This window comes from Acartia tonsa, chromosome 4 (genome assembly GCF_053477335.1).
Source record: "Acartia tonsa isolate MP-2025a chromosome 4, ASM5347733v1, whole genome shotgun sequence".
Lineage (NCBI taxonomy): Eukaryota > Metazoa > Arthropoda > Copepoda > Calanoida > Acartiidae > Acartia > Acartia tonsa.
Genome location: NC_137263.1, coordinates 8,161,504 through 8,188,871, shown reverse-complemented (window position 1 = coordinate 8,188,871; position 27,368 = coordinate 8,161,504). Strand labels below are relative to the sequence as shown.

Below are 27,368 nucleotides of genomic sequence, written 5' to 3'. Positions count from 1 at the left end.
ACCGATATGTTTCTCCTTTACATTGTAGCTTTATATAGGTCCGGAAAGTTTTACAACTATTTTTTTAAATTGAAGAAAATGAAGAAAAATCGCCCCTGGAAAAAAAACGTTATTTTTCTTTTCAAAACTAGAATTGAAAATTAGGTGGAGTAGACTTTCCCCCCTACCCTAGAGGCCTCTAGAGGCGTAGCTGCTAGTGGTAGATAAAGGTGTTCATGATACAAATATTTTTGCAATTTGCTTGTCGTAATATTGGTACGGTTATTGATAATTTAATGGCAAAATACAGAATTTGCAAAAAATATAAAAACAAACAATTAATGAATATGTTTGAAAAATCATGTATGTAAATTATTTTTTTTTGCAAAACATTTAAATAATTTCTCTTTTTTATTTTTATACGCCCAACAAATTTATTCATTATGATTTTTTAGGGCATTGCACTTTGGCATTCAACCATGCGTTAGGAGTGTGAAAAAAATTAAAATTGATCATTTGACATATTTTTATTTTATTTTTTTCATCTCCTAAAGAAATTTTAATTGTGCATTTTGAACAGTATTATAAAGATTCTTGTATTAAGATATTTTAAAGTAATGTATTTTCATGCTTTAATCCACTGTTGAACAGGGAAAAGCACCACCCAACAAAACCACCATTTCCGGTGGAAAATTAGGTGACCCGTTTCGTGGGCAGATTCAAAATAAAATAGTTTCTTCCTGTAAAAATGATTTCCTTGCAAATGAGCAAAGCAAAAAAAACAAGGATGTCCATTTTTATTAATTCGTAGCTAAAAAATGATTTCAATTACTTTTTTACTCTATAAATCATTAATTCTTTCAATGTATATATTCTGAAAACATAAGAAAAAGCCCAAATTGTGCCAAATTTGTGTAAAAAATGATCCACGTGACGTAATAAAATGAGGGAGATGAGAGGAGAAGTGGGAAAGAAAACCCCTAAAAAAGAGATGGATAATCCCTCATTTTTATTACGTCACATGGATCATTTTTGACACAATTTTAATACAATTTGGGCTTTGTCGATTTGATTCAGCTAAGTTGCAAAATGAATAAATTGTTGTAGTCCAAAAATGAAAAAGGATATGATTATTTTATTTAAGACGAAATGTGTCAAAATAGCTAAGACTTTCTAACTTGTACATTAATCTTACAAAAATTATTGCAACTAATATGCAAAACTTTGCGATTGCAGATTAACCCTGAATGTAGAAAAGTTTTACTTTTAAACTTTGCTTTGGTTTTCGTCGTCCCATATAAATGAAAATGTAGTAACTTGAAAATAATTTTTCTTTTTCGCGGGGAAAAACTAAGAAAATGGTAGGATTTAGCAACACTTAGCCTATCTGGTTAATCCCGTAATTAGCCCAGATATTTGGGCTGTATGTCTGTCTGTTTGTTTGTGTATGTGTGTTAGGTTGTGTGTGTGTGTGTGTGTGTGATTGTCCGTCTGTGTGTGTGGTGAGGTTACATAATCTATTTATCGATTTTTTATTTATCTTATATTTTCAGGATCTGTGTAATCTGTCATCGTGAAATCTGGACAACAGAGACGAAATAAGAAAACAGAAAGAAAAATAGAGAAATCCTCCCTCATTGCTCCAGAGAAGTTTTTAAGAAGTCCTATTGGGGGATTTTTTATTTTATAAAAAGAAACACACACGCACACACATACATCTTTACGGAAGATCGTGTATCGTTCTAGACGGACATAACATCTTACAATCTCTCCGGGACACACATTAACATTACAGATCGATATTTTTATTATTCCCTCAATATATACATATATAGAGAGAGGGGTGTATGATAGTGAATGTGTGTGTGTTTATTACTAGAATATAAACTCATAGCCACTGCTGTCATTAGTTTATTACAAGTATTCCACCTGGAGAGGTGTGTTTTATTTGAAAGTTTGTCGGTGAAATGAAAATTATCGCACAGACTTGTGCGCTTCCGATGAACTGTGCTGCACACCAAACTGGACTAATGTAATCGCGCACGCACCACAAAAGCGCCACCTGGTCGCGTTCCTAGTCATGTAATACCGCTGAGTTTTTTCGTAATGATATAAAGGGCGCTTCTTTAGTTTTATGTGTGTGAAATTGTACCGTGCTTGCAAGTGATTAAGTTTCATTCAGTTGATAAGATTTATCACAATAGTGAAGTAGCATGATAGTGTAGAAATAGTGATATAGTTACAATACAATAAATTTTTAAAAAATGGCTTGTCTACGACCAATCTCAACTGAGAGTAATAAGAGTCTTGATGGAAAAGGACAAAAGTCCATCATTGAAATTTACACAGACTGGGCAAACCATTACTTGGATAAAACAAAAGGGAAACGGCGGATAACAAATTTACAGACAGAGTTATCAGATGGAGTTGTCCTATGTGAAGTTATAGAAGCAGTTACTCAACAAAAAGTACCGGATGTGAATAAAAAGCCAAAGAATAACACAATTGTAATAACCAACATCCAGGCATGTCTTAATTTTCTACGTGGCAAGGGTGTGAGTGTTGATGACATTCAGCCGGAAGACATTCGTGATGGAAATCTGAAGGCAATTCTTGGTCTGTTCTTCCAGCTGTCCAGGTATAAACAGCAGCAGAAACAACAGTTGGGTGGCGGCAGAACATCAATACCCAGCTCCCCGGCTAAAACTGGAGGCAGTGGAATACCTGTGCCTGGACAACATCAGGTTATGGCTTCGCCTAAGCGAAGTCTTATTCCTGGCAGCAAAATCAATGGCAATCATAATGGGTCAGGCATTGCAAGACCTAACGGTGTTAATCATTCTGCTTTTGGTGATGTTGACAGACCTCCTTCAGGGCGACACTCAAGTAAGCTGTCCATGGTTGGTGGGGGCGGACAACGCAATGGCATTGAAGCTAAACAAGGCAGTATGCTGGATAGATTTAAGATTAGTGGCCGCTCCTCCATAACCCAGCCGTCAAAACCTGGTCTGGGCAAGCGCACCTCTAGTTCTAGTGGATTTAGCTCTGCCAGGTCTGACAGAAGTGAATCCAGCATCAGTCTGAGCAGTGATACAAATTTTCCCTCGCCGTCTGCCCTGCGGCGGATTCAAGAGGCGCAGGAGAGTATACCTGCGTCAGAACAGCAGCATAGTCCCGCCAGCCACCGGCGCGGCCTGCAAAGCGGTAGTGGTATAAGAAGTAGGTTTGCATCCGGCAACAAGGAGAAGTCAAGCTCGCCGAAAAGGTCACCGCGACTTGGCCGACACAACAGCGGGATAGCGGGACCTGGCGGAGGAAATGCTGTGACAGAAATTAAAGATTATGGTCCAATTGATGATTCTGGTGGAAGGTTGGGGGCGAAGCCGGAGAAGTATCCTCCACATGCATACTCCAGGAAACTTGTCATCTCATTACGGACATTCGACAGTCGGGCAATATCAAAGTATCTAAAAAAAAGTATGAGATTCACATATATTAAAATTAAAGTATGTAGATCTTTAAGTTTAAATTAATTTAAAGTTCTGTGTAGCTTGAATTTGAAAAGATAACATCAAGTAGTAAATAATGAATTTAATTTTTGCAGGGAAGGCAGGATTATTGAACTGTAATTATACTGTTTTTTAAAGATTTATCAACACATTTTCTCATTCGTTGGCTTAATAATTGCCTTGATTGAGTTGTACAGTAGTGAGTTGTTAAAGGGTCAAACATAAGTAAAAACTACAGAAGGGGTTAAATTTGTAAACATAATTTGGGTTGTATTGCATTGTCTCATTTAAACAAAAATCAAAAAAAGAAAGAAGGTCTTTTGATAGAAAAATCAACTTTACAACATATACGTTTATATAATTACATTGAAAGGGCATACATACAGGGCACAGTACAGCAAATCAATAAATACTTTGCCAACTTTTATACTATTACTCAGTGGATATATCAGCCAGGGAGGGGACAATGGACTGTAAACTATACAAGCACTCAAAGTTTATAAACATTAAACACGTGCTCAAAGTAAAACTTTAGTTACATTTATTAAAGTTTAAACTAGCAGAATCAAATTTGTTAAACATGTAATTTTAAATTACAGTTGGGGTAATCTTGTTTATCATTATTGGGGATGCTTATTGACAATTGTCTTATCCCGTAAGATCCCTGGGATTAATGAATATGGGGAAATAATAAAAAAGGACAAATTTGTCCATAAGTAACACAGCAAAATTTATGAAAAAAGGCAAAAACATATACAGACATTTAATACAGGTATAGCAATCTATAATACAAAGTAGCTTGATGTCTGTCCGTCTGTCCGTCCGTCAATTAAGATCTCGGTAACCTCTGAACCGATCGGATTCTACTCTTCAGGGTATCTACCTATTGGTCCTGTGGTGGTTTTAAGCTATTTTCTTGGGGGGTGGGACACCCCCAACCCCCCCAAAAATGAAAATTTCCCCCCCCCATTTTTTTTTTTTTTTTTTTTTGCAGAAGATTTCCTTGGTCCTTTTTTTTGCAGAAGATTTCCTAGCTCCTTTTTTTTATGCAGAAGATTTCCTAGCTCCTTTTTTATGCAGAAGATTTCCTTGGTCCTTTTACGAATTTCGCCTAAATTTTTTTTGATCACCTCTTGGGGCAAAGCCCCTAGAGGCTAGGGGCGAAGCCGCTAGTAGATAATAAAGTCTAAAGTAAACGACGGCAGATTTAGTCACGATTAAGAACAAATAGACTCCTAAAAACTAAGTTCTTTAAACAGTAAATGTTATATAGCAAATATTTTATAGTTTATTAGCTATTTCAAATCCCATCAATGATATATAACTAAATTTTGTGCTTTATGTTTCTATTTACATGTGAAAATGCTTATTGATACTTTAAATGACATTTATGATCCATCAAAATAAATAGCTTATGCTCTTACTTTAATTCTGTACTGTAAAAAAAGTCATTTAAATCTATGTTTTTTGTGCTTTAAAGTTGATATTTCATCTAGCAAAAAGTTCAATGAATTTTTCCTACAATAAATTGAAAAGTATTTTTATTTTGATTTACAAAAGCATTACATTTATAAACTAGAAACGATCTTGAGTATATTTTGAATTTAGGATATTCCCCTTTTCTCTTCCTCATTCTTAACCTACATACATTCTTCCCATTTTTTATAGTAGCAAAGCTTCTCTATCATTTGGGTTTCTTTCTCATTTCTTACGTACGTGAAGTATGATTTAGGTCATTTAGACTGAAGAGGGTGCCATGTTAACCGAAATATATTTTAAATAATTAATTATGAAAAATGATCAATTTTCTTTTAGTTCTAAAATTGATTAAATGTATTGCTGCTACGCTACTTATGTATAAAATTATCCTTGTCTTTGCTGTGTTTCTATCAATACTAACTATATCCCCCCGTGCTCTATTCTTGTAAATATACAAACTAGGGCTGTAATGGAGGGAGATTACATCCTTATTAGAAACTCACAATAAATTGTTTCATTTATTTCTTGTTAGAAAAGATGTGTAAAAAAATTTATTATGAAAAAAGTAAAATATACAGGCCATTTTTAAAAAAAAAAAAGTTGAAAAATATTCGTTTTTAACCAACGCAGTACGGGCTTGTCCTTCCTAGTCATTAAGTCTGTCCGTTCGTCGTCGCAGAGAGTTACTTTCATACTTTCACTTTCCATTTAATAATTATCATATTTAGCTTTTAAAGCTGCGCTAATTATGAACATGATTGTTCTATGATTAATATTTTACCATACCAAGTATATTATAATAAATTATTTAGAGTGCTTTTTAAAAATAAATGAAACTTATAAAGAAAATAAGATTAAAAATTTAACAAATTATCAATTTGAATGTAAAATTAGCTAAATTCTATTTTGTTTTAAATATTGTGCACAACCCTATTTTGTCAATAGTTCTTAAATACCTTCTCTTGACAAGATAAAGCTTCTTCAAAATCTCTTTTTTTTCTGCGAACCTATTTCAAGTTTTATTTTATGTTCAATACAGTTTCATTCTCTGGTTGTTTTGGAATATAGTCATCAAGGCTCAGTGATAGGAAAATCAAAGATAACTATGTCCCCTCCCCAAAAGAAAATTTGTAGTGTGAAATTGGTCTTTTGTGATTTTTTTTTATTTTTTATCCTTTATTGTCCATTCCCTACCTGAATAAAGTAGGATAAACTAGAAAAAAAATAGATTTTAATTTTAAAAATGTTTAGTATATCAATAAGTAGCCCAACAAGCACGAATGTTTAAAACGATTAGTAAATTGTTATACAGTAATAAATAGAATTTTATGAAAGTAATAGCACTTTTCCAAGAATCAAATCTAAAACCATTCCATGACTTAGCTATGTAATGCTTCTCAGAAATGGAGAACTCAATCGGTTCGGTGATTAGTGATATTCTATATGTTACTTCTTTGAGTTGGTATATTTTGTTATTTATTAAAAATTCTTTTCATTTACAATTGTTAATATTAATAATACTAATTAAAGAGATGTAGTTATACAGATAATTTTTAATATTCGTACTGAATAAAATATCTATTATGAAGTTTTTTTTCTTAAAGAAATTTTATCATATCATTTTCACTGGTAATGAAACATTATTCTTATTTATGTAAAATAATTTTTTTACAGTTTCATATCTAACACAAAATTAATAAAAGAACAAGAAAATTATAAATAAAAGGAGCGAAGCATTAGCTAAATACATTTTTATGGAATAATAGTTATTTCTCGCATCGTATTATAAACGGCTTTCCGCGGATATAGAATGTACAATTTTAAGATTAAAACCAGTTTTTTAGCCTCGAGGTGCCGAAGGCACGGGGTAAAAAACTGGTTTTAATCTTATGATTGTACATTTTTATATTAGTAGAAAGCTGGATATAATACGATGCTAGACATAGATTTTTCGTATGGATAAGAACCGGTTCCTATCCACCGGATTCGAATGAATACGAGAAAGGACAATACTTAAATTTATAAAGGTATTATCAATAGACTTTTCTTTGGGCTCATTTAACTTCAAAGTAATTTATACTTAAAAACTTTTGAATGTCCTGTAATTCACGGTCGCATAAACGGACTTACGGACTGACATTTTCTTAAAATAGCTGCACTATAAAAAATATGGAAATAATAAAAAATCATTTAATCGAACAATTGTAAAAGAGTATTTTGTATTCATAAAATTCTAATCAAGAAAAATTATTAAAGAAAGAAGGAGAGAGCAAAAAACTAAGAAGGGAAAGAGAGAGAGAGCGAGAGAGAGCATTTTTCTCTCATCAGTAAGAAAAAAAACCTTTCTGATCAATATTCTTCTATAGAATAAGAATTTCTATTAAAAATATATCATAATAAATACTTACATATTTTAATTAAGAGGAAATTGTGATTGGTTAGAAAAGTAAACAATATTTCATTAATTTCATTATTTAGCATACCAGAAATTTTTACAAATAGTTTTTTCAGAATGAAACTTCTCGTTGGCTTAGAAATATTAATAGAAAAACAGATCATTCGTTCTGTTTTAAAGTCTTAATTGTATTTAAAAAAAAATAGTTTATAAAGCTTTAAAAGGTGAAAAATAAGATGACATTTTTGATAGATCCCATAGTGGTATAGCCTTCAAGCACACCAACATTTCATCTTCTCCCCAACATCACTCAAGAACAACAGCACAAGACTCCTCCACCACAGCACAACAGCAGTTGACAAGATCAAACTCGTCCAAAGTTCCCACCCCAGCCTCATCTTGTGGCAGTGGGATTAGTAAGATAGCCAAGGTTGACCGGGGTGCTACGGCTGCAGCTACAGCTGCTGGGTCAGTACCGTCAAGTAGCTGTTCTAAGAAACAACCGCCTGCGCCTCCAGTCAGAACAAATTCTATACCTTATCAAAATAATCTTTCTGGCAAGGTAATCAAATTTCTTAAAGAATTTCCAGTTTGGCTTCGAAACCGATTAATATCAGCTAGATTAGAACCTAGGCCAAACTGAAAAATCATGTATCATATCATATTATATCCAGTTTTCTACTAATATATAAAAATGTACAATCATTATATTAAAACCATTTTTGTTTTCCGTGCCTTTGGCATCTCTGGGCTAACAAATCTTGTTGTTCATTTTTATATCCGCGGAAAGCTATTTGTAATACGATGCGATAAATAACAATAAATTTTTTTGTTTAGTGTAAATTTATTGAGCGAGAGGTTGAAGTGCTTTACTTTCATAATCCGATATAATTCCACTTTTATAATTGTATGTAATGCATAAAAATACTTAACAAGTGTTTTAAGATTTTTGCTAATGCATTCCTATGTTTTTTAATGAGGGTTATAATATCATACTTAAAGTAATTAAGTAAGCTACGTTTAATATTTAATCTACGTTACATATACAACACCACAGCATAATATTTTTTGCCTCAAATAAGACGTTAGTCAAAATGCATAATAACTAGAACAAGGATGACAACATCCATAAGTAGCGAAGCACAAAAATCGTGGATGGAAATGCGTAAAAGAAGATTTAAAGTGTATTTATCCCAAAAAAGTTTGAAAATTGGACCAAAACACCAAATATATGGGGAAATATGTAAAACATATAAAAATAGCCAAAAACCTGATAAAAGGCAGTCTGACCGCCATGGTTGTTTCTTTAAACGACGGGAAATTTAATTTTGATATCTATAACTAAAAAAAATTTGAAAATCGGACCATAAACACTGAAGATATGGAGAATGATGTGATAAATACAAAAATAGCCTAAAACCTGCAAAAAGGCAGTCTGGCCGTCATGGATGTTTTCTTTAAAAGACGGGAAATTTAATTTTGATATCAATAACTGAAAAAAATTTGAAAATCGGACCATAAACACTGAAGAAATGGAGAAAAATGTGAAACATACAAAAATAGCCTAAAACCTGCTAAAAAGGGGTCCGACCGCCCTTGATGTTTTATAGTTAATTGTGCTCCTTAATAATGGGAATGTTGTCAAAAAATTTCAGCTGTCTATCTTTAATAGGAGCCGAGAAAATCACGTTTCCCCTATTCTGTCTTACACGGACGGACAGACGGACAGACGGACAGACGGACGGACGGACGGACGGACGGACATTTCGAATTATAGAGTAGCTTCGCTACTAAAAATGTAGTTTTTTATGCCCTAATAAAGTTAGATCATTATTCGAAAAATTTATTTATATTAAAGGATATTTTAAAATGAAAATGATCAACTGAAATTATATAATTCATTTTTAGTGCGATGGGAATGAAAAATCGGACGATACAGAATCAATAAGTTCTGCTCATTCCAAGAGTTGCAGCCTTCCCCGGCAGACGCGAACACTCTCGCCGAGTCCAAATGTGGCCGTCGTTTCCCCCATGCCGTCTGCTAACAGAAGAGATAAAAAATATAACTTGAACGGGGACGACAAATTAATCAGAGAGGACGATTTGAAAAAGAAGCTGCAAGGAAACGGACTGCGCGGCAAGCTGGAGAACTCTGGAGAGGATGGAGGAGGTGGTGGAGTGCCACCGATGGCTCCGCTGGAGCTCTTCAGGAAGAGGAAAGTTGGAGGTGCTGGAGACAAACCTCCAGGAAATGGTTCTGAAGATATTCATAGTTTAGCCTCAGGTAAGAATTAACATTTCCAGTATTGCTTCGAAAACGATTAATATCCGCTGGATTAAAACCGGTTCTAAGCCATACTGAAAAATCACATATCGTATCTTAACATATCCCGTTTTCTACGAATTTAAAAGTGTACGATCATAATAGGTATTAAAACCAGTTTTGTTTAAATGTACATTTTTATATCCAAAGAGAGCTGTTTATAATATGATACGATAAATAACTATTAAGAATTTTACTCAATTTCAGTCTTGAAAGTTCTTCTTAACTTAAAATTATTGAAATCCATACAAGTTAAAGAGTATATTATTGTAATTTATTGAACCATGATAAACGAAAATGCTAGGACAATCCCGAAGGCAATAAACTGTCATGCGACATTAATCTAGAATTTTTAGAATTTTGTTTTATTTATCTAAAACTACGTATATGTATTTTGTACATATTTAAGAAATTATTTGGTCTGCTGATTTGCAAGATTTTGCATTTTATTTCTTGTATTAATATTTTAAAGACATTTTGTCAAAGCATATAAAAAAAAGATTTTTTTTCGAGCCTTGGAATGGTTTTAGGCTATTTTACTGCCTACCCACCCCCCTAGATGCTAGAGGCTTAACCACTAGGATGTATAAAGTTTCAAACATAAGACGTAGATATAAATTTTACACTTTAAATTAATTAGAGTTTGAAACTTGTTTAATTTTGTATATAGTTTTATTCAAATTAATTGTTCTTGAAAACTTATGAAACTATATTTGTGTTCTTTAAAATGTTTTAAAACCTTGTTCTTCGTATAAAATAAAAATGAAGCATTTATTTGATAAAAACATTACCTAATTTATAAAGATTTATAATGAAATTTTTTGCTAATTTATGACGGGAAGACGTTACCTTTCCAAAGAATTTGATTGAGATAACCCCCGCCTTCTCCCCCCCCCCACCCCGCCCACTGGGGAGTAGTTTCCATAGCTAATAAGATTTTTAGTTAATCAAATGTAAAAGATTCATAAAATATCAATTATTATCGTTCCTCTATTAATGATAATTTCCATTTAAGCATTAATTTTTGTTCTTTGTCTTAGAATATAAAAAAGTCCAATTCTCTAATTTTCAGCGAAGCGTACATAATTTGAAGAGATCTTAGCAGATGGAATCCTTGGAATTTAAGAAATTCTAATCAGATCTTGTTAAAACTCATTCAAAATGACACTTTTCAACTTGTGATTAGGATTTACGTACTCTTGAAACAATGGGTATATGATAGCTTTGCAATTGCAAAGGGATAAGACAATGGCCGATAAATTGATGAACATCCCCAATAAGGATATAAAAAATTACCCCTTCTTTAGATTAAAATTAAAAACGTTTTACACCCAACTGAATTAGTCAGCTAATTTAAATCCAAAGTTGTTAAGCTAACGAATAAGAACACTTTAATATAAAACTTTGGAGAATAGTGCAATAAACAGCCCAATGTCTTCTTTCTCTCTGAATTATCATAGTAGAGCAAAATAATTCTAAATAGGAAAATTAAAAGAAAAAACTTAAAACATAAAATGTAAATAATGTAAACGAATGATACGAGCATATTTTCAACTAACTACCACTAAGTACTATCTCATTCTCTACATATGAGATATTTTTGAATCCTTTTAATGATCTTATTATTAACATGTTTAATTTTATTCTCAATTTGAAATTAAAGTTGTTATTGGACTGCTGCGCATTATTTATTTAAAGTGTCCTTGTTTTTCAATTTAAAAATTGCCTTCGGATACTGTTATTAACATTTTCACATGAGTCCTTTACCATAAAACGTTAAGAGGATAATCGCCAGGGCACGAAAGTCGCATATTCAGACCTCTGAAAAAAATAATCCGCGCAACTGCGACTATGGTTTAGTGCTACTGCTTACCCAAAAACCGCCCATTGGTATTGTGTATGATTTAACTTAAATTACATGAATCAATTTAGAAAAAGAACTTTCTTAACTTTTTGGGCTTTGCAGCGACTGTAAAATAAACCAGATGAAGCTGATAGATGCCGCTGAGAATATTGTTAAGTCAGCGGCTGAAGCATCCCGAGCAAAGTTTAAATTGTTGAAAAAAACATTGATCCTATTCTAATATTTGTAATAACCACATACAGTTAATTACTAAGTAATTTAGTAACTTAGAAATTGGTATTTTGGCATAAGTATTGAATTTCAAGATGGCCAATTTTAGTTTCTAACTAACATTTTAGTGGATTTGAAATTGTAATTTTTTTATATTCTAAAATAAAAGAGTTTAGTGTTTGCTTTTCAAAAAATGATTCACTTGTTGCAAGGATTTTTTTCTGGTCTCTGCATCCTTTATCCGTGAGTAGCATGTTCTAAAAAATATTTGTTTCAACACATGCAACAAATATTATATTACATGTCAATATTCAGTCCTTGTGTGAGAATCACAAATTTTTACAAACAAAAATAATGTTTTATTAGCAATCTTTAAAAAATAAGCAAAGAATTATTGAATTTTCATTGCTTTTTTGATAGGTTAAAATATTTTTATAATTTTTAAAGAATTATAAAGTCAGACATCCATATTTTAAATAGATTTTAACGTTGTAAAATGAGCGTGTTTAAGTGAATAGATAGGGCGTTTTTGCATGATTTTTATCCTTCTAAATAAATGATTATTTTATAGGTCAGAGAATCATTTCCATTATTTTGAACTAATACATTCTAAGGAAGATAATTTTTAGTTAGGGCCCGTCCGTCCGTTTATCTTTAATTAAGGTATATCCAATCGATTTAAAACTTTGGATGGTGATTTTTGCAGTACTTAGGTACAATTTAAAAAAAAGTTGAATTCTATAATCGTTACCAGAATGTCCTTACGTCCATTTAAAACGTTTTGATGTTAAACTTTTAGCAAAGACTTTTTATGTGATATAAATATTTTATTGTTCTGATTTTTGAAGGAATGATTCATAGGACAACAAATTACAATGTTTAAGCGCAGCATCTCTAGATTTTGTTCAGACTTAGAAATACATAATTATACTTATTCAGTTTTGACACTCTACAAGTGTGTTAATGTTCGTTTGTCTTACCGTTTCATAGCTTCTCTGTTATGGATGTTGTCATCCATATTCAAGATGAATTTTAGATTTTAAGAACATTAAATGAATTAAATAGTTATATTACAAAATTTATTGATAATAGACGTTAAAATTTAAAATTAGTATGTTATTACTTTGCTTTTGAAAATGACCAATAATTTTTTTATACCTTTAGTACCTCAAAACATTTGTTAATACTGTTTTTATCATAAAACGGGAAGAAAACAACTTTATTGACTTGAAGCATGCGACCCATAAAAAATGATAATATCTCATAAAATGACCCAAAACTAATTATATTTTATTTTTCCTCTTGAAGCTAAAATTTAAAAATTCCTAATTTTTTTATGTTTTTTTTTGTCCCACGTAGAAATTTCTACTCTACTTTTTTTTGGGTGCTATTCCTGGAATTCTCTTATGTGGACCGACGACTCCTAGCCCTACCCCATATTTAATTATTTGTTTCCCTCCCAAAAGCTCTAACCCTGCTTGGGTCTTTTAAACAATATTAAACCTAACTTAACCTAAAAGAATATACTTTTCTTCTTTAATTCTAAATTCTAATTGTGCCGGGGGGTGGGGGTGGGAGGTGGATCTGTGCTCGACCTTCGATCCAAGGGATATTGCCACTTTTTGTGCTTTAAATGTTTGGGGGTGATATTTTGTGTGTTTTGGTGTAAGTGGTGTGTGTGTTACGTGTTTTGTTAAATTTGTGTGTGTCAGGCAACACAAGTTTTTATCAGGGATACACACACAAAATTGATGACGGCCCGTAATCATCTCAACAGTCAGGGATAAAGGATTAGAAGGAAGAAGGTATTTTTTTCTGAGGAGAAACTAATAAGTTCGTTTGGTAATCAAAAATGAATTTTATGGAATATAACTCTTTTTGAAAGAGAAAGGGGACAATACACTTCCTTAAATTAAATTTGATTAGTTTGATTACACAGACAGGGAGACATCCTGTCTCTCTTATTAACATCAGGATCATAGATAGGTGGTCTCACCAATTTTAGTGATATAAATAAACAAACTAACATGACAGAGAGAAGGAACATATTATTATCCTTTTATCCGTATGTGTATGAAAATCTTCAACACTAGGATTCTGTATCGGCATGCACACACTCCCTTTCTTGCGGCTATACTTTCACAAACTTATCTACACAGTATTTATCAGTTGGGGCAAATAAACCAATTTTCTACTTGAAGAACCATAAATTAAGCTTACAAATTCTTCCTCTATGATTTTTTTCTATACCGATCGATACAGTTTTCAAAATTTTAGTTAAGGTATATAGTTTTTCAACTTCCTTTTATGGTCCAAAGGACCTTCATTACAATGGTCTCCTAAAAGCTTGTCTGTCTGTTTGCAAAAATGAAAAGTACTCCCATTAATATTTATGAACTTAGTCCCTTTTTATCCACGTTCAGTTAAGTTAGGGTTACATTAATAGTAAGTACCCTGCAGTGTTTCGGCCCCGCAAGATTAGATATGTTGAAACAGGTGATCAGAACTTTGGTAGAATAGTCTAATTACTCTTAAATCTAAAATTTATCCTGACCTATGAAAAAAATATATTAAATAAGGGCAAATTTTACAAATAACTATGATTATGAAAATTTTCAAAGAATGTTGAAATGTGCCCCAACTGAATAATATGTTTATATAAATAAAAATCCTTATCAATGATATAAATAGATAAATAAATTAAATTCAATATTAAAACAAACAAAACAAATAATTATCTCAAATATTAATCTACAGAACAAAAGCTAAATACTTATTGTAAGTGCTTTTTATTCTTAAAAGTTTCATTTTTTGTTGATGTAAGGACAAAAGAGAAAAGTTTTGTTTTGAAATAAAAAGGTTAGACCACCTTTCAAACAGGCAGAAAGGGATAGGACAATGGACAATGGTCAAGAAAGTAATCTTTATTGCTTCTTTACTTTTATAAAATTCTGCAATTTAGAGGGGATATAGAATGATTTACTCGCTATTGTTGTTTCCCTTCCACTTATCTTATCGGCCATGAAGATCCTTTTATCAGGGCTCGGCAGCCGCCTTTAACCCTAAGGGAAATCAACTTTTTACGCTTTTTAAAATCAGCTGGAAGTATTACCTTGACTAAAATATGGCTATTCCTCTTTTCAAAAAAATTTAAAGCATTTAAATGGGTTTAAATTTGAGGCATAGTCGAGGCTGGCGTGTGGCTGCCGAGCCCTGCCTTTTTCCTTTCTCTCTACCTATCCTTTTTTCCTTGATTATCTGTCTCCTATTTTCTCTGTTGTAAATGATTATGCACAAAAAGTGTATCACAAAAAATTATACAAAACCTAAAAAGCTGGGCGTCCCAACATTCCCCCTGTCTGTAAGGGGTGTACGAGTTTATGTGTGTGTGTGTTTTGTGATGTCCGAAGGCTCTAATGAAAACTGGATGAAACAGTGGAATTTGAAACGCCCTAACGCCAAAGCAAATCAAGAATTCGTATATTAAGCTAAATCATTATTTTTATTTTATATAAGAAACACCTTTAGTAGAGCAGCTTCTAAGCTGATTGAATATGTCCGTTGGTGTGACGGTCAGCTTTCAATTAAAGATTTTTAATGATATAGTCAAAGCAACGATAAATCTTCAATTATGAACAATCCTTCTGTACATTAAAATTGTTGTTCGAAAAGCTTGGAAAGACACTGATTACTTGAATCAAGATCTAATAAAAATACTTTAATCTTTTTACCAATGCATGAGAGAACGTGTATGTAAACTTTTAACTAGAATAATTAAGAGTTAGATGTTCCCTTTCTTCTTGTTATAAATGTAGCTCAATTTTATGCTCAAAAACTTTAAATATCCATAAATCTAAATAAATCCATTTTATTTTTGTAGGTGATGCGGGCTACGTATCAGATTCAGACGTTATCCGCAACCGCAACAAAATCGACTCTGGCTACGTCAGTGAAGGCGGCGCTGAGTTCCTCCACCGCGGCGGTGTCGGTCGAAACGGATCGCGAGGCAATAAAACCGCTGAGCTGACCGATGGGTACACCAGCGAGGGCGGTGCTGACTTTTACAGTCGGCGGGTTGAACAAAGGCTGGCGTATGAGAAGCAGCGGGCCGAGGCTGAGACACAGCACAAGTTGTACCTGGAGTTGTCGGGTAAGGCTGCTGCTGATGACTGTGACAGTGTCACCGGAGTGGCTGGTGGCGCCAGCCAGGTTTACAAGGTTGTTGGGGGCAGGAGGAACGTGCCAAAATCTGACTCAGGTATGTTAAATATTTTTTGTTTTGTTTATCACAAAGTGTTTTAGTGTCAAGTTGATTATTTTTTTTCATTTGCCATAACTAGCATTTTACTTAAAACTTGCGTGCACAGAGTTTTGCCAGGGAATGAAAAAAGGGGATGGCAGGCATTCCTAATTTCAATCATAAGGTTTTTTTTACACCCACCAACATCCCTATTGAGCTCGCTTATGTTATTTATATTTTACACTAGAGTTGGCTCAATATAATTATCTCCCTATTGGCTAGTTTTCTATATGCATATCTATTTCTCAATAAATCTATTTTCCTCACCCGGCATTACTATCTAAAAGAAAGTAAATATTTAATAATTTAAATGATTTTTAAAAGATTTTTTTAAATTATATTTTTTTCTTTACATTACCATCACCAAAGGGTTAATGATGATGATTACAATTTTAGTTTAATATTTGAACACACAAAATGTCGCCACAATCAAATTCTTTTAAAACATAGTTTTCTTAAATTTATCATATTATAAATTTAAATTTTCTTTTTTATGATCAGAAATTAAATACATCAATATAAGGTAAATAGCAACATGAAATGAAAAAAATGAATTTATTTTTAATAAAGTAAAATAATGGGTCTTAGCGTTCTGGGCAATGAGAGTTTATTATGGATTATTGGAGCACTATGAGTTTTAATCATATATTCCTTGGAAAACTTGAGCTCGTTTATAGACATTTATTTCCTATATAGATCTGACATGGATCTTGAAGCAATTAAGCAGGCCGTTTTGTACATGTTAAAAATTGGAAGATTTCACTAAATAAAAGTAATCGCAAATATACTTAGTAAATAATCAACTAAATTTACCCTTTTAAATATAGAGTAAATGTATAGTTAATGATGTCTGTATAAGATTATATAAAATATTAGGAAATATTAATGATATTAGGCAAGTTATTTCATATTCATTATGCAAATATAATATACACATTATATAGCTAGCAACATATTAAATACATTTTTTGATAAGTTGAAATATTTTCCCATTGAGGCCATTTCTATTTCTTACAGTAACTAGATATGATTTTGTATGATATATCAAGTGTATTATAGCTTATTGTTCTTTAAAAATTTTAGCCTTTTTCTTTATACCATTGTTGTGCTACCTATAAACAAAAAACTTTATTCTTATGCAAAATTTTAATAGTTTTAACGTAGACAGTAATAAAAAAATAAAAGACCTTTTTGGTATTTATGCGTTTAAAAAATTGCAAAACTATAGAATAACGACATTTTGATTAAAAAAACTTTTAATTGATCGTGCGATCAAGTATACTTTTTAACTTAAGTTTTTATGATGTTTTGACTATTTATAAACTGATCAAATTGATGTTAAATGTTGAATGAAATATTATTCTAGTGCCTGCCTACGCATCACTTAAGAATGTAATCAATTATAAAGCTAGTCAAATATATTAGATACGCTAAACTTGATAAGTAAGGTACTACTGTTTAGTCAGGTACGCAAAAGTGTCATGTCATATATGCTAAGATTCTTTTATAATCATAAAGGAAAACACATTTTAAATTGATTAAACAGAATACTATTAAGAAGTCCGATCAAAAGTTAAATGTAAATCTGTCAAAATCAGCTGAAATATAGGATTACCAAGAGTAAATACTTCGTTTTTAAAAGCGAAGCTTTTCTATAATTAGGGTCGGTCCGTCCGTCCGTCCGTCCGTAACGGATAGCTTTTTTGTTAATTTAGGCATGTTAGAATTGTCCTATCGATTTCAAACTTTGCATGGTGATTCCTTTAGTAGTTAGGTACAATTTAGAAAGCGTAGCAACTCTATAAGCATTACCAAAATTTCCGTACGTCAATTTTAAACATGTTGAATTTTCTACTTTTTTAACAACAAATTTTTATGTGATCTAATCATCCGATTGATCTGATTTTTGGTATATTGATTTCTGGGACAACAATAATGTTATAAGCAAAGCAACTCTATAATCAAGTCCTAAATATGTATTTATGTCCATAAACATTATCCTGTATAAAGCAGTTTTTCAATAAATTTACGTACAATTTTGCTTCGACTCTTATACATTTATATTCTGAATATTCAGTTCTGACACTATATAAGTGTTAATGTCCGTTTGTCCTACCGTTTCAGTGCTTCGCTTTTATGGATGTTGTCATCCTTGTTTTATTTAAAACTGGCTTATAGATTTGCTACACTCTGTCAAAATTGTACCTTATTTTTAAGGGAATCTTTGTGCAAATAAGTTTTTAGTTAGAAATCATAAAGATAATAGCTATTCGTTAAGAAAAAGTATTTTCGCGAACGCGACTAAACACTCAAATAATTTAAATATTTCATAAAAGCTTTCAGATCATTTGCTTTCCTATTTTTCTCTTTGGAAATCCCCCTCCCCCCCCGCCCCCCCCCATCCTTCTTGTCTATAAATCTCATTTATTAATCTTTATGTCATATGTATATGATAAGGGTTAATGTGAGTTTTCCTGTAAATTGATAAAGATTGATAGGCCAATTTAATACCAAGTCATTCCTTAACATAATTTTTTTTTGTGATTTGGGTATTTTTCTTTATTTAAATGGAGTGCTTCCGTACGTCTTTGTTCCATCAAACTGCAGTTATAGCTGCGCTACTTATGAAATTGTCCTAAATTATTGAAACTTATTATTAAAGTATGAAAAGTTCATATTCATTTCATTCATATATTTACTTTTAGCTTGTTTATTGCACATATGATTATTTTCTTAAAAATATTCAATTTTGTACAAAATAATCTTTTCTTTTTCTAAACTATTTTTTCTTCCCAGTACCGCATTATAAGATCTTCAATCATAATATAACAATATTTGTACTTGTTATAAGCAAAGCTATTTTACAATTAGGGCAATTCGTAGGGGACGTTTGTGTAAATTACACTTTAAGAAAGAGAAGAGGTTTATAAAAGTTCATGGAGCAAAGCTACTATTTAAAAATTTACATACATTGTCATTCTTAAAATGATTTACAAATTTGTTTCATCGACTTTTGATAAAAAATAATCAAAGTTTTTGTTAGTCTAAAATTTTAAAACTAATCTAGCTTTCCCCCCCGCAAGCCTTCGCCTAATTATACTCCTTTTTGTTCGACCCTCATTTACAGAAAATGAATGGCGGAAAATTTGATGTGATTATTCAGCAAATTTTCTTCAATTTCTGGGTCGCAGTGGGGATACGATTCTGCATTAGAAATTTTACGTTCGTTTTTTTGAACACAAAACAACCCTCCCCCTTATTTTTGAAATAATTTCAAAATAAGTGGATTAATAAGTTGATTCTTCTTTCCATTACTTTAGATCAGGTCAGGTTAGGTAAGATTATATTTGGTACTGGGCAGCCCAGCAGGGTTAATAAACCGCAGTTATAGTCCCCGGTTTAGGGTCCTCTGAATGGGTTGAGCATTAGGATTATTACTCAATAATTATTGGGGGATTTAGTGTTCGTAATGCATTTTGAAGGATTGTAAAATCGTAACACCATCTCCTTTAATTTATTTTCATGTTCCTGTTTATACAAAATAAAGCTCATATTTACAAAATATCATTTCTTTTTATTTGATTCTTTTAAAAATAGGATTTTTTTTACTAAATATGTTGTATACATACATTACATTTTCTTTTGAAAAAAATGCACTATTTAGTAGACCTGTATATTAAGATATATAAGTTGGAAAGAATTTTAATGTTAGAGGAAGATTTGAAATCTGCATCAAATTTTAAGGATTTTTTTTTATAAAATTCGCTTTTTGTATAATTCTTTATCTAAAAGCGGAAATACAATTTAAGTTGATTAATTTTGACATCTGTGATTGGTGGATTGAAAATTATCTTCGCTCTGATAGGAGAAGCTCAAGTGTCGCACATCATTCAACCAATTAGAGCGCAGGTAGTTTCCAATCCACCTATCCTATTGGTCAAAATTTATTAACTTAAATTGTTTTTTTCGCTTTTAGATAAATAATTTTACAAAAAACGAATTTTAGAAAAAAATCCTTAAAATTTGATGCAGATTTCAAATCTCCCTCTAACATTAAAATTCCTTCCAACTTATATATTCTACTGTATATGTATAATTACATTTCAAAAATTAATTACGACAACTATTTTTTGTCAGATTCCTTCAAGCTTTTTTTATTAATGTTATGGGATTTTGTTTATGGGTGGGCAATATGCAAAATAACACCCTCTTATGCACGCCTTGAAAGTGTTGTGTAAATAAAACTATTCCAGGAGGATTATAGTATTTCCAATACTTAGGACCATATATCCTAATTATAGCACATATTATTGCATAATATATGAATACCATGAGGGTAAACTATAATATAAATACATATATTTTTATAATATACATGTCTTATATTATTTCTCCCCCTCCCTTGTAGCTCTAATATTGACCAGTTTTTAAAAATATAAGTACACCTTATTAAAAACTTTTTTTCAATGATAATTTTAAAGATGTTTTTAAGATCCCAAAGTATAGAGTACAACCAGGGATGTACATTGGGGGAGGGTTTTGTTTACCTCTCCCCCCCCCCTTAAAAAATATAACCCCAAAAACCTTTAAAATCCTTCCTTTAACCCCCCTTCCAAAAAAAACTTTGACGCCCTTGAGATCAACTTGTATTATTGGATAAAATAGAAAATTTTCGAGCTGTTGTTTTATATTGTACAAGAAGAAATGAGAATCTAATAAGAAAATATTTATAAAAATTGGGCTAAAGTCTTAATGTGTTTGGTCAGCCCCCATTGTTTTCTCCCCACCCAACCACCGATTTTCAGGGTTCTAGGGATTGGGCAATGGATTTAAAATGAAATATTTTTGTCTTGGGTATTTATCAGAAAGCTAGCCTAAATTGTACATAAGCAGAATTTTTTTTGTCCTAAAAGGAATTGTATATACAAAGATAAAAGTTATTTGAGTGCACAATATTTAAATAAAACACAAAATAAGAACTCCTTTTGCCAATCACATTATTTATGTTGGAAAAAAATGGAATCATGTTAAAAATTGTAATTTCCAAATTTTTCTGAATTACTTCCACCAAAAATAATTAAATGTCCCATTGTTCTATCCCTGTGTCTCTGACCGACATCGCAGTCTTTTCTTCTTTTTATAAATAATTTAAGGGTTTGCATTAGTTGAAGCCAGGAAATGGGAGAAGGACAGGGATGCAGGGAAAGATATTTTTGAAATTTAATCTGCACTTCCTTTAAAAAAAGCTTAATTAAATACTAAGAAGTATTTTCGTTTTTTTGTTTTGTTTTGTTTTGAAAATAGACCCAAAAATAATATTTTCTATAAATAGGTTCGGTCCGTCCGTGACGGATAGCTTTTTTCGTTAATTTAGCATGTTAGAATTGTCCCATCGATTTAAACTTTGCATGGTGATTTCTTTAGTAGTTAGGTACGATTTAGAAGCGTAGCAATTCTATAATCATTACCAGAATGTCCGTACGTCCATTTTAAACATGTTAATTTTTTACTTTTTTAAAAACAAATTTTTATGTGTTCTAATCATCCGATTGATCTGATTTTTGGTGTATTGATTCCTGGGACAATAAAGTATAATGTGATAAGCGAAGCAACTCTATAATCATGTCCTACATATGTAAGTATGTCCATAAACATTATTCTGTATCAAGCAGTTTTTCAACAAATTTACTTACAATTTTGCTTTGACTCTTATGCATTTATATTTATACAAGTGTTTTTTTAGCTAATAAATGAGAGTTTGTGTTTATCAACTTTTAGGTTCAGTATATTTTAAGTCAAACGTCCACTCCCTCCCTGGAAAAGGGGGACCAATGGCCCGGTCAAAAGCTTTACTGTAAATAGGATCTTAAACTGGGTCTTATTGAAATTAATAACACATTATATAATTATGCAGCGCAGTTTTCCTTGATAGTACCTTATTTCCTCCCCCTAGATGGTTAAATATTTAGTTAAATAAATATTTAAAACTAAAAAAGTTTCTTATTTTTTTTGGTAAAGTTATGTCTCCCCCCCCCCCCCACCCCCCCCACCCCAATAGCACATTATACATTCTCGAGTCATTAATGATTTTGTCATGTCACACTGGACAAAGACAAACATTATAAAAAAATTTCAATAGTAGTAGTAGTAGAGACACCTAAGAACAGTACATTGTTGCATTTGAAAAGATTTTTATAAGTAAAATGCAGTCACCGCGACTCAACCGCGCATAAGCCTCAGATCAAAACCCGTTACTGTGATTTTCTATTGTTTAGAAATAACACTATCTGTTAAATATTTTTTTATATACTCTTTAATAACATTGCATAGTATTTTTATTTGATCTACATAAAAAATGTTTTTTTTTCTGGTAAAACTTCCGGGCTTAGGTTCCTTGATTTATTTTGAGAGTGTATGTCTACAACACTTCATGTGACAAGATATTTATAGTGAAGGAAAGAAAGAGAGGGTAAAGTAAAATTAATGATATAATGTGAAATTTTAACAGCTTACATCAAAGACTTGTGCTAAATAAAAAGTTAAGACTTTATAACTAGCTGTATGTATATATAATTAATTTTATGTCAAAATAGCAAAATGACAAAGTTCGAAATAATAATCAAAAGTAATAAAATCCAAATCTCTAAAGGTTAGCTTTTCCCAATACTTAGTTCAGTTTGGTTATTTATTTTAAAATATGTATACAAAAATATTTTTTAGGATTCAAGCTTATTTTTCTACTATCATATGAAATAAAATATTCATAGAATTATATTCAAAAACAAGACATTATTGTATAATTTAATATTATTCGGAACCCACCCTTATTTTATAAGTTAATATAAAAACAGAGCAAGGGGAAATTTTTGCATATTATTGCCCCCGGGGGACAACAAAACTTAGTTTATATAACATCAGAAGGATAACATCTTCTAACAAAAATAAATTATTAACTTTTATATTGAATCTTACTAGTGACTGCACTCCAAGCCTTAAGGAGACTTCTCAGACTTCTACTTACTGTAATAAAAGTTTTAGAATTAAAAAAAGGAATTTAAAAATCTTGGCACTTCTCAGTGTTCTTTAATACAAAGACATCCTATTACTTTGAAATATAGGGTAATATACTTGTTAAAGTTAAACTAATGAAGATAGGTGTGAATGCCTTTTCAATAGAAGTGCAAAACTTGGCTTAAGCTGCACTCAAATGAAACTTGGAGCATATGCACTCCACAGACAGGGGCGTGCACGGACATTCACAAATGGGAGGCATGTCTAACAAAAATTTTTAAAAAAATTATAATCCCCTTTCTTAGTTGTAAACCCGCTAAAATTTGAACGGGCGAGGGCCTACTGATTTTTACATGTGAATGAAGACTAAGAGGGGGGTTGATCCACCCATTATTTCCTTCCTATTGCACAATGTTGTGCACAACTCTAACTAATTCAAACAAAAATATCTTTTCCATTAAGCTGATTTGTTTTCTTTACAACTTACTTCTATACAGATAAATACCTTTTTATCAGCGAAGAATTCTTCTTAATCAGGGCATGTCCGTTCTTTATAAGTCTTTCTAAATTTTCTTAGTAGAGTGTAACTCTTACTCATTTATTCATGTATCCTACAATATATTTACTATTTGTCACGTAAGATCTCATAAACAGCTCAATTGATTACTCCACATTTTTAAGAAAAGTATTATATTAGAAACGATTAGATTTAAAGATATGAGAGAAAAGTAGACCACCCTCCTATATAAAAGACTCTAGGGGGCTAGGTGTCGCTTCGGGTACTAGGTAACTAGACCTCTCTCCACGCACCTTGAAACATACATACAATACTTATGATTGCGGTGTAAAGCGTCCATTCACCCGTCAGACAACCAACTCTCTGAGATGCACGACCTTTGTCTGAGAAGTCCCAACTGTGCATGGTAGCGAGTTGCGCCTGTTTTGGGTCAAGGCATTCCCCCCACTCTAACTATTTACGTCGCGCATCTGACATAGTAGCAGTGGGAACCATTTTTAACGTCTTTAGTTATGACGCGGTGTCGGGCCGAGATTCGAACCTATCACCTTCCCGACGACGAGCGGATGCGCTACGTGTTGAGCCACGGTCGCGGGTACCCTCCTAAATGGCTATGGACACATATATCCTGCATATTTTTCCTATTAAAACAAAATTGCAACCTCCCCCATCCCTCTAGGCAACGCAAGAAGCTTCTTGTACTTATAAATCGAACTCTTATTTGCAAAGTTGCAAAATTAGAATTTATTTTGCTGTTTGGAAATCCTTGATTATTGAAGCAGAAAACATGTCTGACAATTTCAGTTTTTGGATTGCATCATTCGGATTCATTCAGAGAGAAAACATTATTTTATATTATTTTCTTAAGAAGGTTTAGGGCATTGGAGGAAAAGGAAAAGTCTTATCCCTAATATTTCAAGGTACTGAAGGCAGAATTTAAGAAATGATTATTACTTCTTTTGTTTCTGAATAAAATAATTAAAGCTTTATTGGAAGGTTTTAGGCTAATTTTCTGCCCCTTTCGCCTTTCACCCTTGAAATAAAAGAGCCCCTAGATGCTTTGGGCGAAACCACTAGTTTTCTTTAAATATGCAAGTAAATTATTATATTAACTTGTCTTTAAAAAGGGAGTATCCTGTTTTACGCATCAAGAAGTTAATTAAAAAATGATTACAAAGTATTAATATTTCTATTGTATGTATTAAAGATCTACATACAAATGATATAAATCTAAATTTGAATTTAAAAAAAAACTCATGGGGTTAAAATTAAAAAAAATGTTATTATAAATAAATATATATTGTGATAATTTTTGTCTGTCAGATGATTTGACAGATTCTCTGACATCTTATTAAGAATTTAATCCAGACAAAATTAATTCTAAATAATATTTGTTACAAGGACAAGTAGCTAAGTAACAGTCTGTTTACAAAAAAAAACAGTAAAAAAAATTATATAAAAAAATGATTATATTATAAAAGGAACTAGATGTCTGTCTGTGTGTTTGTAGCAAAGCGAAGGGTCTTCCCTACTGCTGATCCGTTATTACTTTTTTTACAGTGAGCTTATTATAGGTCCAGGAAATGTTAATAATGTTTTTGGGGGAGTATATCCTCAATTTCCCAACAGAAGTCGCACATAAAAAAAATACGCCCATTCAGAGATTTTTACTCTAAAATCTAAAATTAAAGGTGCTGGGTACTTTCTCCACCCCCTCGAGTACCACTAGATAGACTTATTGCATTTTTCAAATTTTGAATATATCATAGGAAAGAGTTGATGCGCTACTTTTCATGCTACATATAAAAATACTGTTTTAGAAGAAAAGTTAATCTATACCTAAAAAAGTAAATTCATTGTTGTATCAATATTGCATTTATTGTTTATTTTACAATAAAATTGCACTGTCATGAAAATTTATTGTTTTCCTTTACCATTTCCAATTTCTATATTAAGCTTCCTCCCATTTTAGCTTTTCATTTAGTTTCGATCATATTAGAAAATGTTACCTAAATACGTTTTTACCATTTATTTAGACATTTTAGTGTTTTTTTTTCAATACCCACTTCCTTCTATTCTTCATTTGTTTCCGACTGGCAAAATAATTTTGCTATTCAATACCCACTACCTTCTTACTTAATTTGTCTCCGGCTGGCAAAATAATTTTGCTATTCAATACCCACCTCCTTCTTTACCTTATTTGTATCCGGCTGGTAAAATAATTTTGCTATTCAATACCCACTACCTACTTTACTTCATTTGTCTCCGGCTGGTAAAATGGCTGGCAGACCTCTCTGTTTGTAAGTTTCAAACACACAGACACATTTATTTAATTGATATCAGAGTTTGAAATATTTTAAAAGAATATTTTAAATTATAGACATCACATTTTAATCAAAGTTACAGACAGATTATGATGCGACGATAACAAGCTGTGGTCTATAATAGATTTTTTAAAGTGGGTTTTAAACTTTTGTGAAAGCTTTGTACAGAGGTAGAGGTTATTTTCTCTGTTTGCAAAAAAACCGGAAAACAACCAAAACTGTTTCATGTATATTTTTATTTCATATCCTTTTTTTTTACATTTAATTGCATTTACACATAAGTGTCATAAATTGAAATTTTTATGACATCCGCTTTAATTACCATAGAACATACATATATTATAATTACTATAGACAGGTGGTCGGTAGGACTCATATACATATGCAATGCATACACTCTTTATTGCCACGGATGAGGAGCTGTATTCTTTTAGGGCTAAGAATTGCGGCTTTGAGTAGGTGTGGGGGTCAAAACGCATGATAAAATTTGATATTATACAAGATATTTTAATTGATTTTGTTACTTTAAAAAAAGTTTACCTGTGGTTGATTAAAGTTACCTGCGGTTTATTATTGTGATAAAAAGAATACATAAAGAAATGTCTAATAGTTTAATTATCTCTTTTATTGACGCTATAGATAGAAAATTATACTTTTCTATTTCAATTCATGGAATATTCAATTGTTATATACTAATCAAATTTACAAACACACTTCTTTTTGCAAAAAAATCATTATTTTACTCCCCTTTTTCATTAGGAAAGTTAGATAGGTAAAAATATCGATTTTAGATCTAAATTTGCCTGTTTAGAAAGAGTAATGCGGTAGATTAAATTTTGATATAAAACACGCAAACATGCAAAATTTATAAAGTGCTTTCACAAACAAATGTCGAAAGATGAAAAGAGGAAAATATTTTGAAAACAAGTACATTTATATCCATAACAATCTAACAACATTTTGGCGGAAAAATAATAGAATTTGTCTTCTAAGATCTCGTAAACTGTTGGTATTATCGACATGTTGTTTACAAGGAAATATATATTATGGTCTAGGACATAATATATAAAAAACAGTTTTAGTTTCCAAAAAAGACAATTAATAAAGTTAAAGAAAAGATTACTTTAAATTATAATCTTACAAATATATCTAAATTGCAAAGTAAAAATATTCCAAAAAGATTATTTAACACAAGATGTATTGCTTTAATATATAAACAAGTTGTAGACTTTCTTCTTGTTTAGAAAATTTATATTTTATACAAATTTAAAATTTCAACTTTTTTACACCCTTTTTCACCCTTGTTGCACACTTAAGACGTCAAAATAAATTGAAGCATGTCTAAACTCAGATATTAAGAAATCCAAACATTTGCAAAACTATTTCGTTTTTGGTGTCCTGTCACGCCCGCTAAAGTGTGCAACTACATGATTCTGCTAATAGCACACTGTCTGGAT

General features: G+C 31.5%; 2 protein-coding genes across 2 annotated transcripts in view; both read left to right on the top strand.

Annotated features, from left to right (window-relative positions):
* The window catches only part of LOC145315904 (uncharacterized), a 40,311-nt gene extending 36,512 nt beyond the window's left edge, over positions 1-3,799 (top strand). The window contains exon 2 of the mRNA XM_080156047.1: positions 1,533-3,799. Coding sequence (XP_080012173.1) covers positions 2,244-3,512 — 1,269 coding nt within the window. The 5' untranslated portion in view covers positions 1,533-2,243 and the 3' untranslated portion in view covers positions 3,513-3,799. The remainder of the gene's footprint in view (positions 1-1,532) is intronic.
* A 2,558-nt stretch (positions 3,800-6,357) lies between these two features.
* The window catches only part of LOC145318289 (neuron navigator 2-like), a 32,746-nt gene continuing 11,735 nt past the window's right edge, over positions 6,358-27,368 (top strand). Inside the window, exons 1-4 of the mRNA XM_080159600.1 lie at positions 6,358-6,386; positions 7,615-7,924; positions 9,271-9,646; positions 15,640-16,017. Of these exons, the coding sequence (XP_080015726.1) occupies positions 6,358-6,386; positions 7,615-7,924; positions 9,271-9,646; positions 15,640-16,017 (1,093 nt within the window). The remainder of the gene's footprint in view (positions 6,387-7,614; positions 7,925-9,270; positions 9,647-15,639; positions 16,018-27,368) is intronic.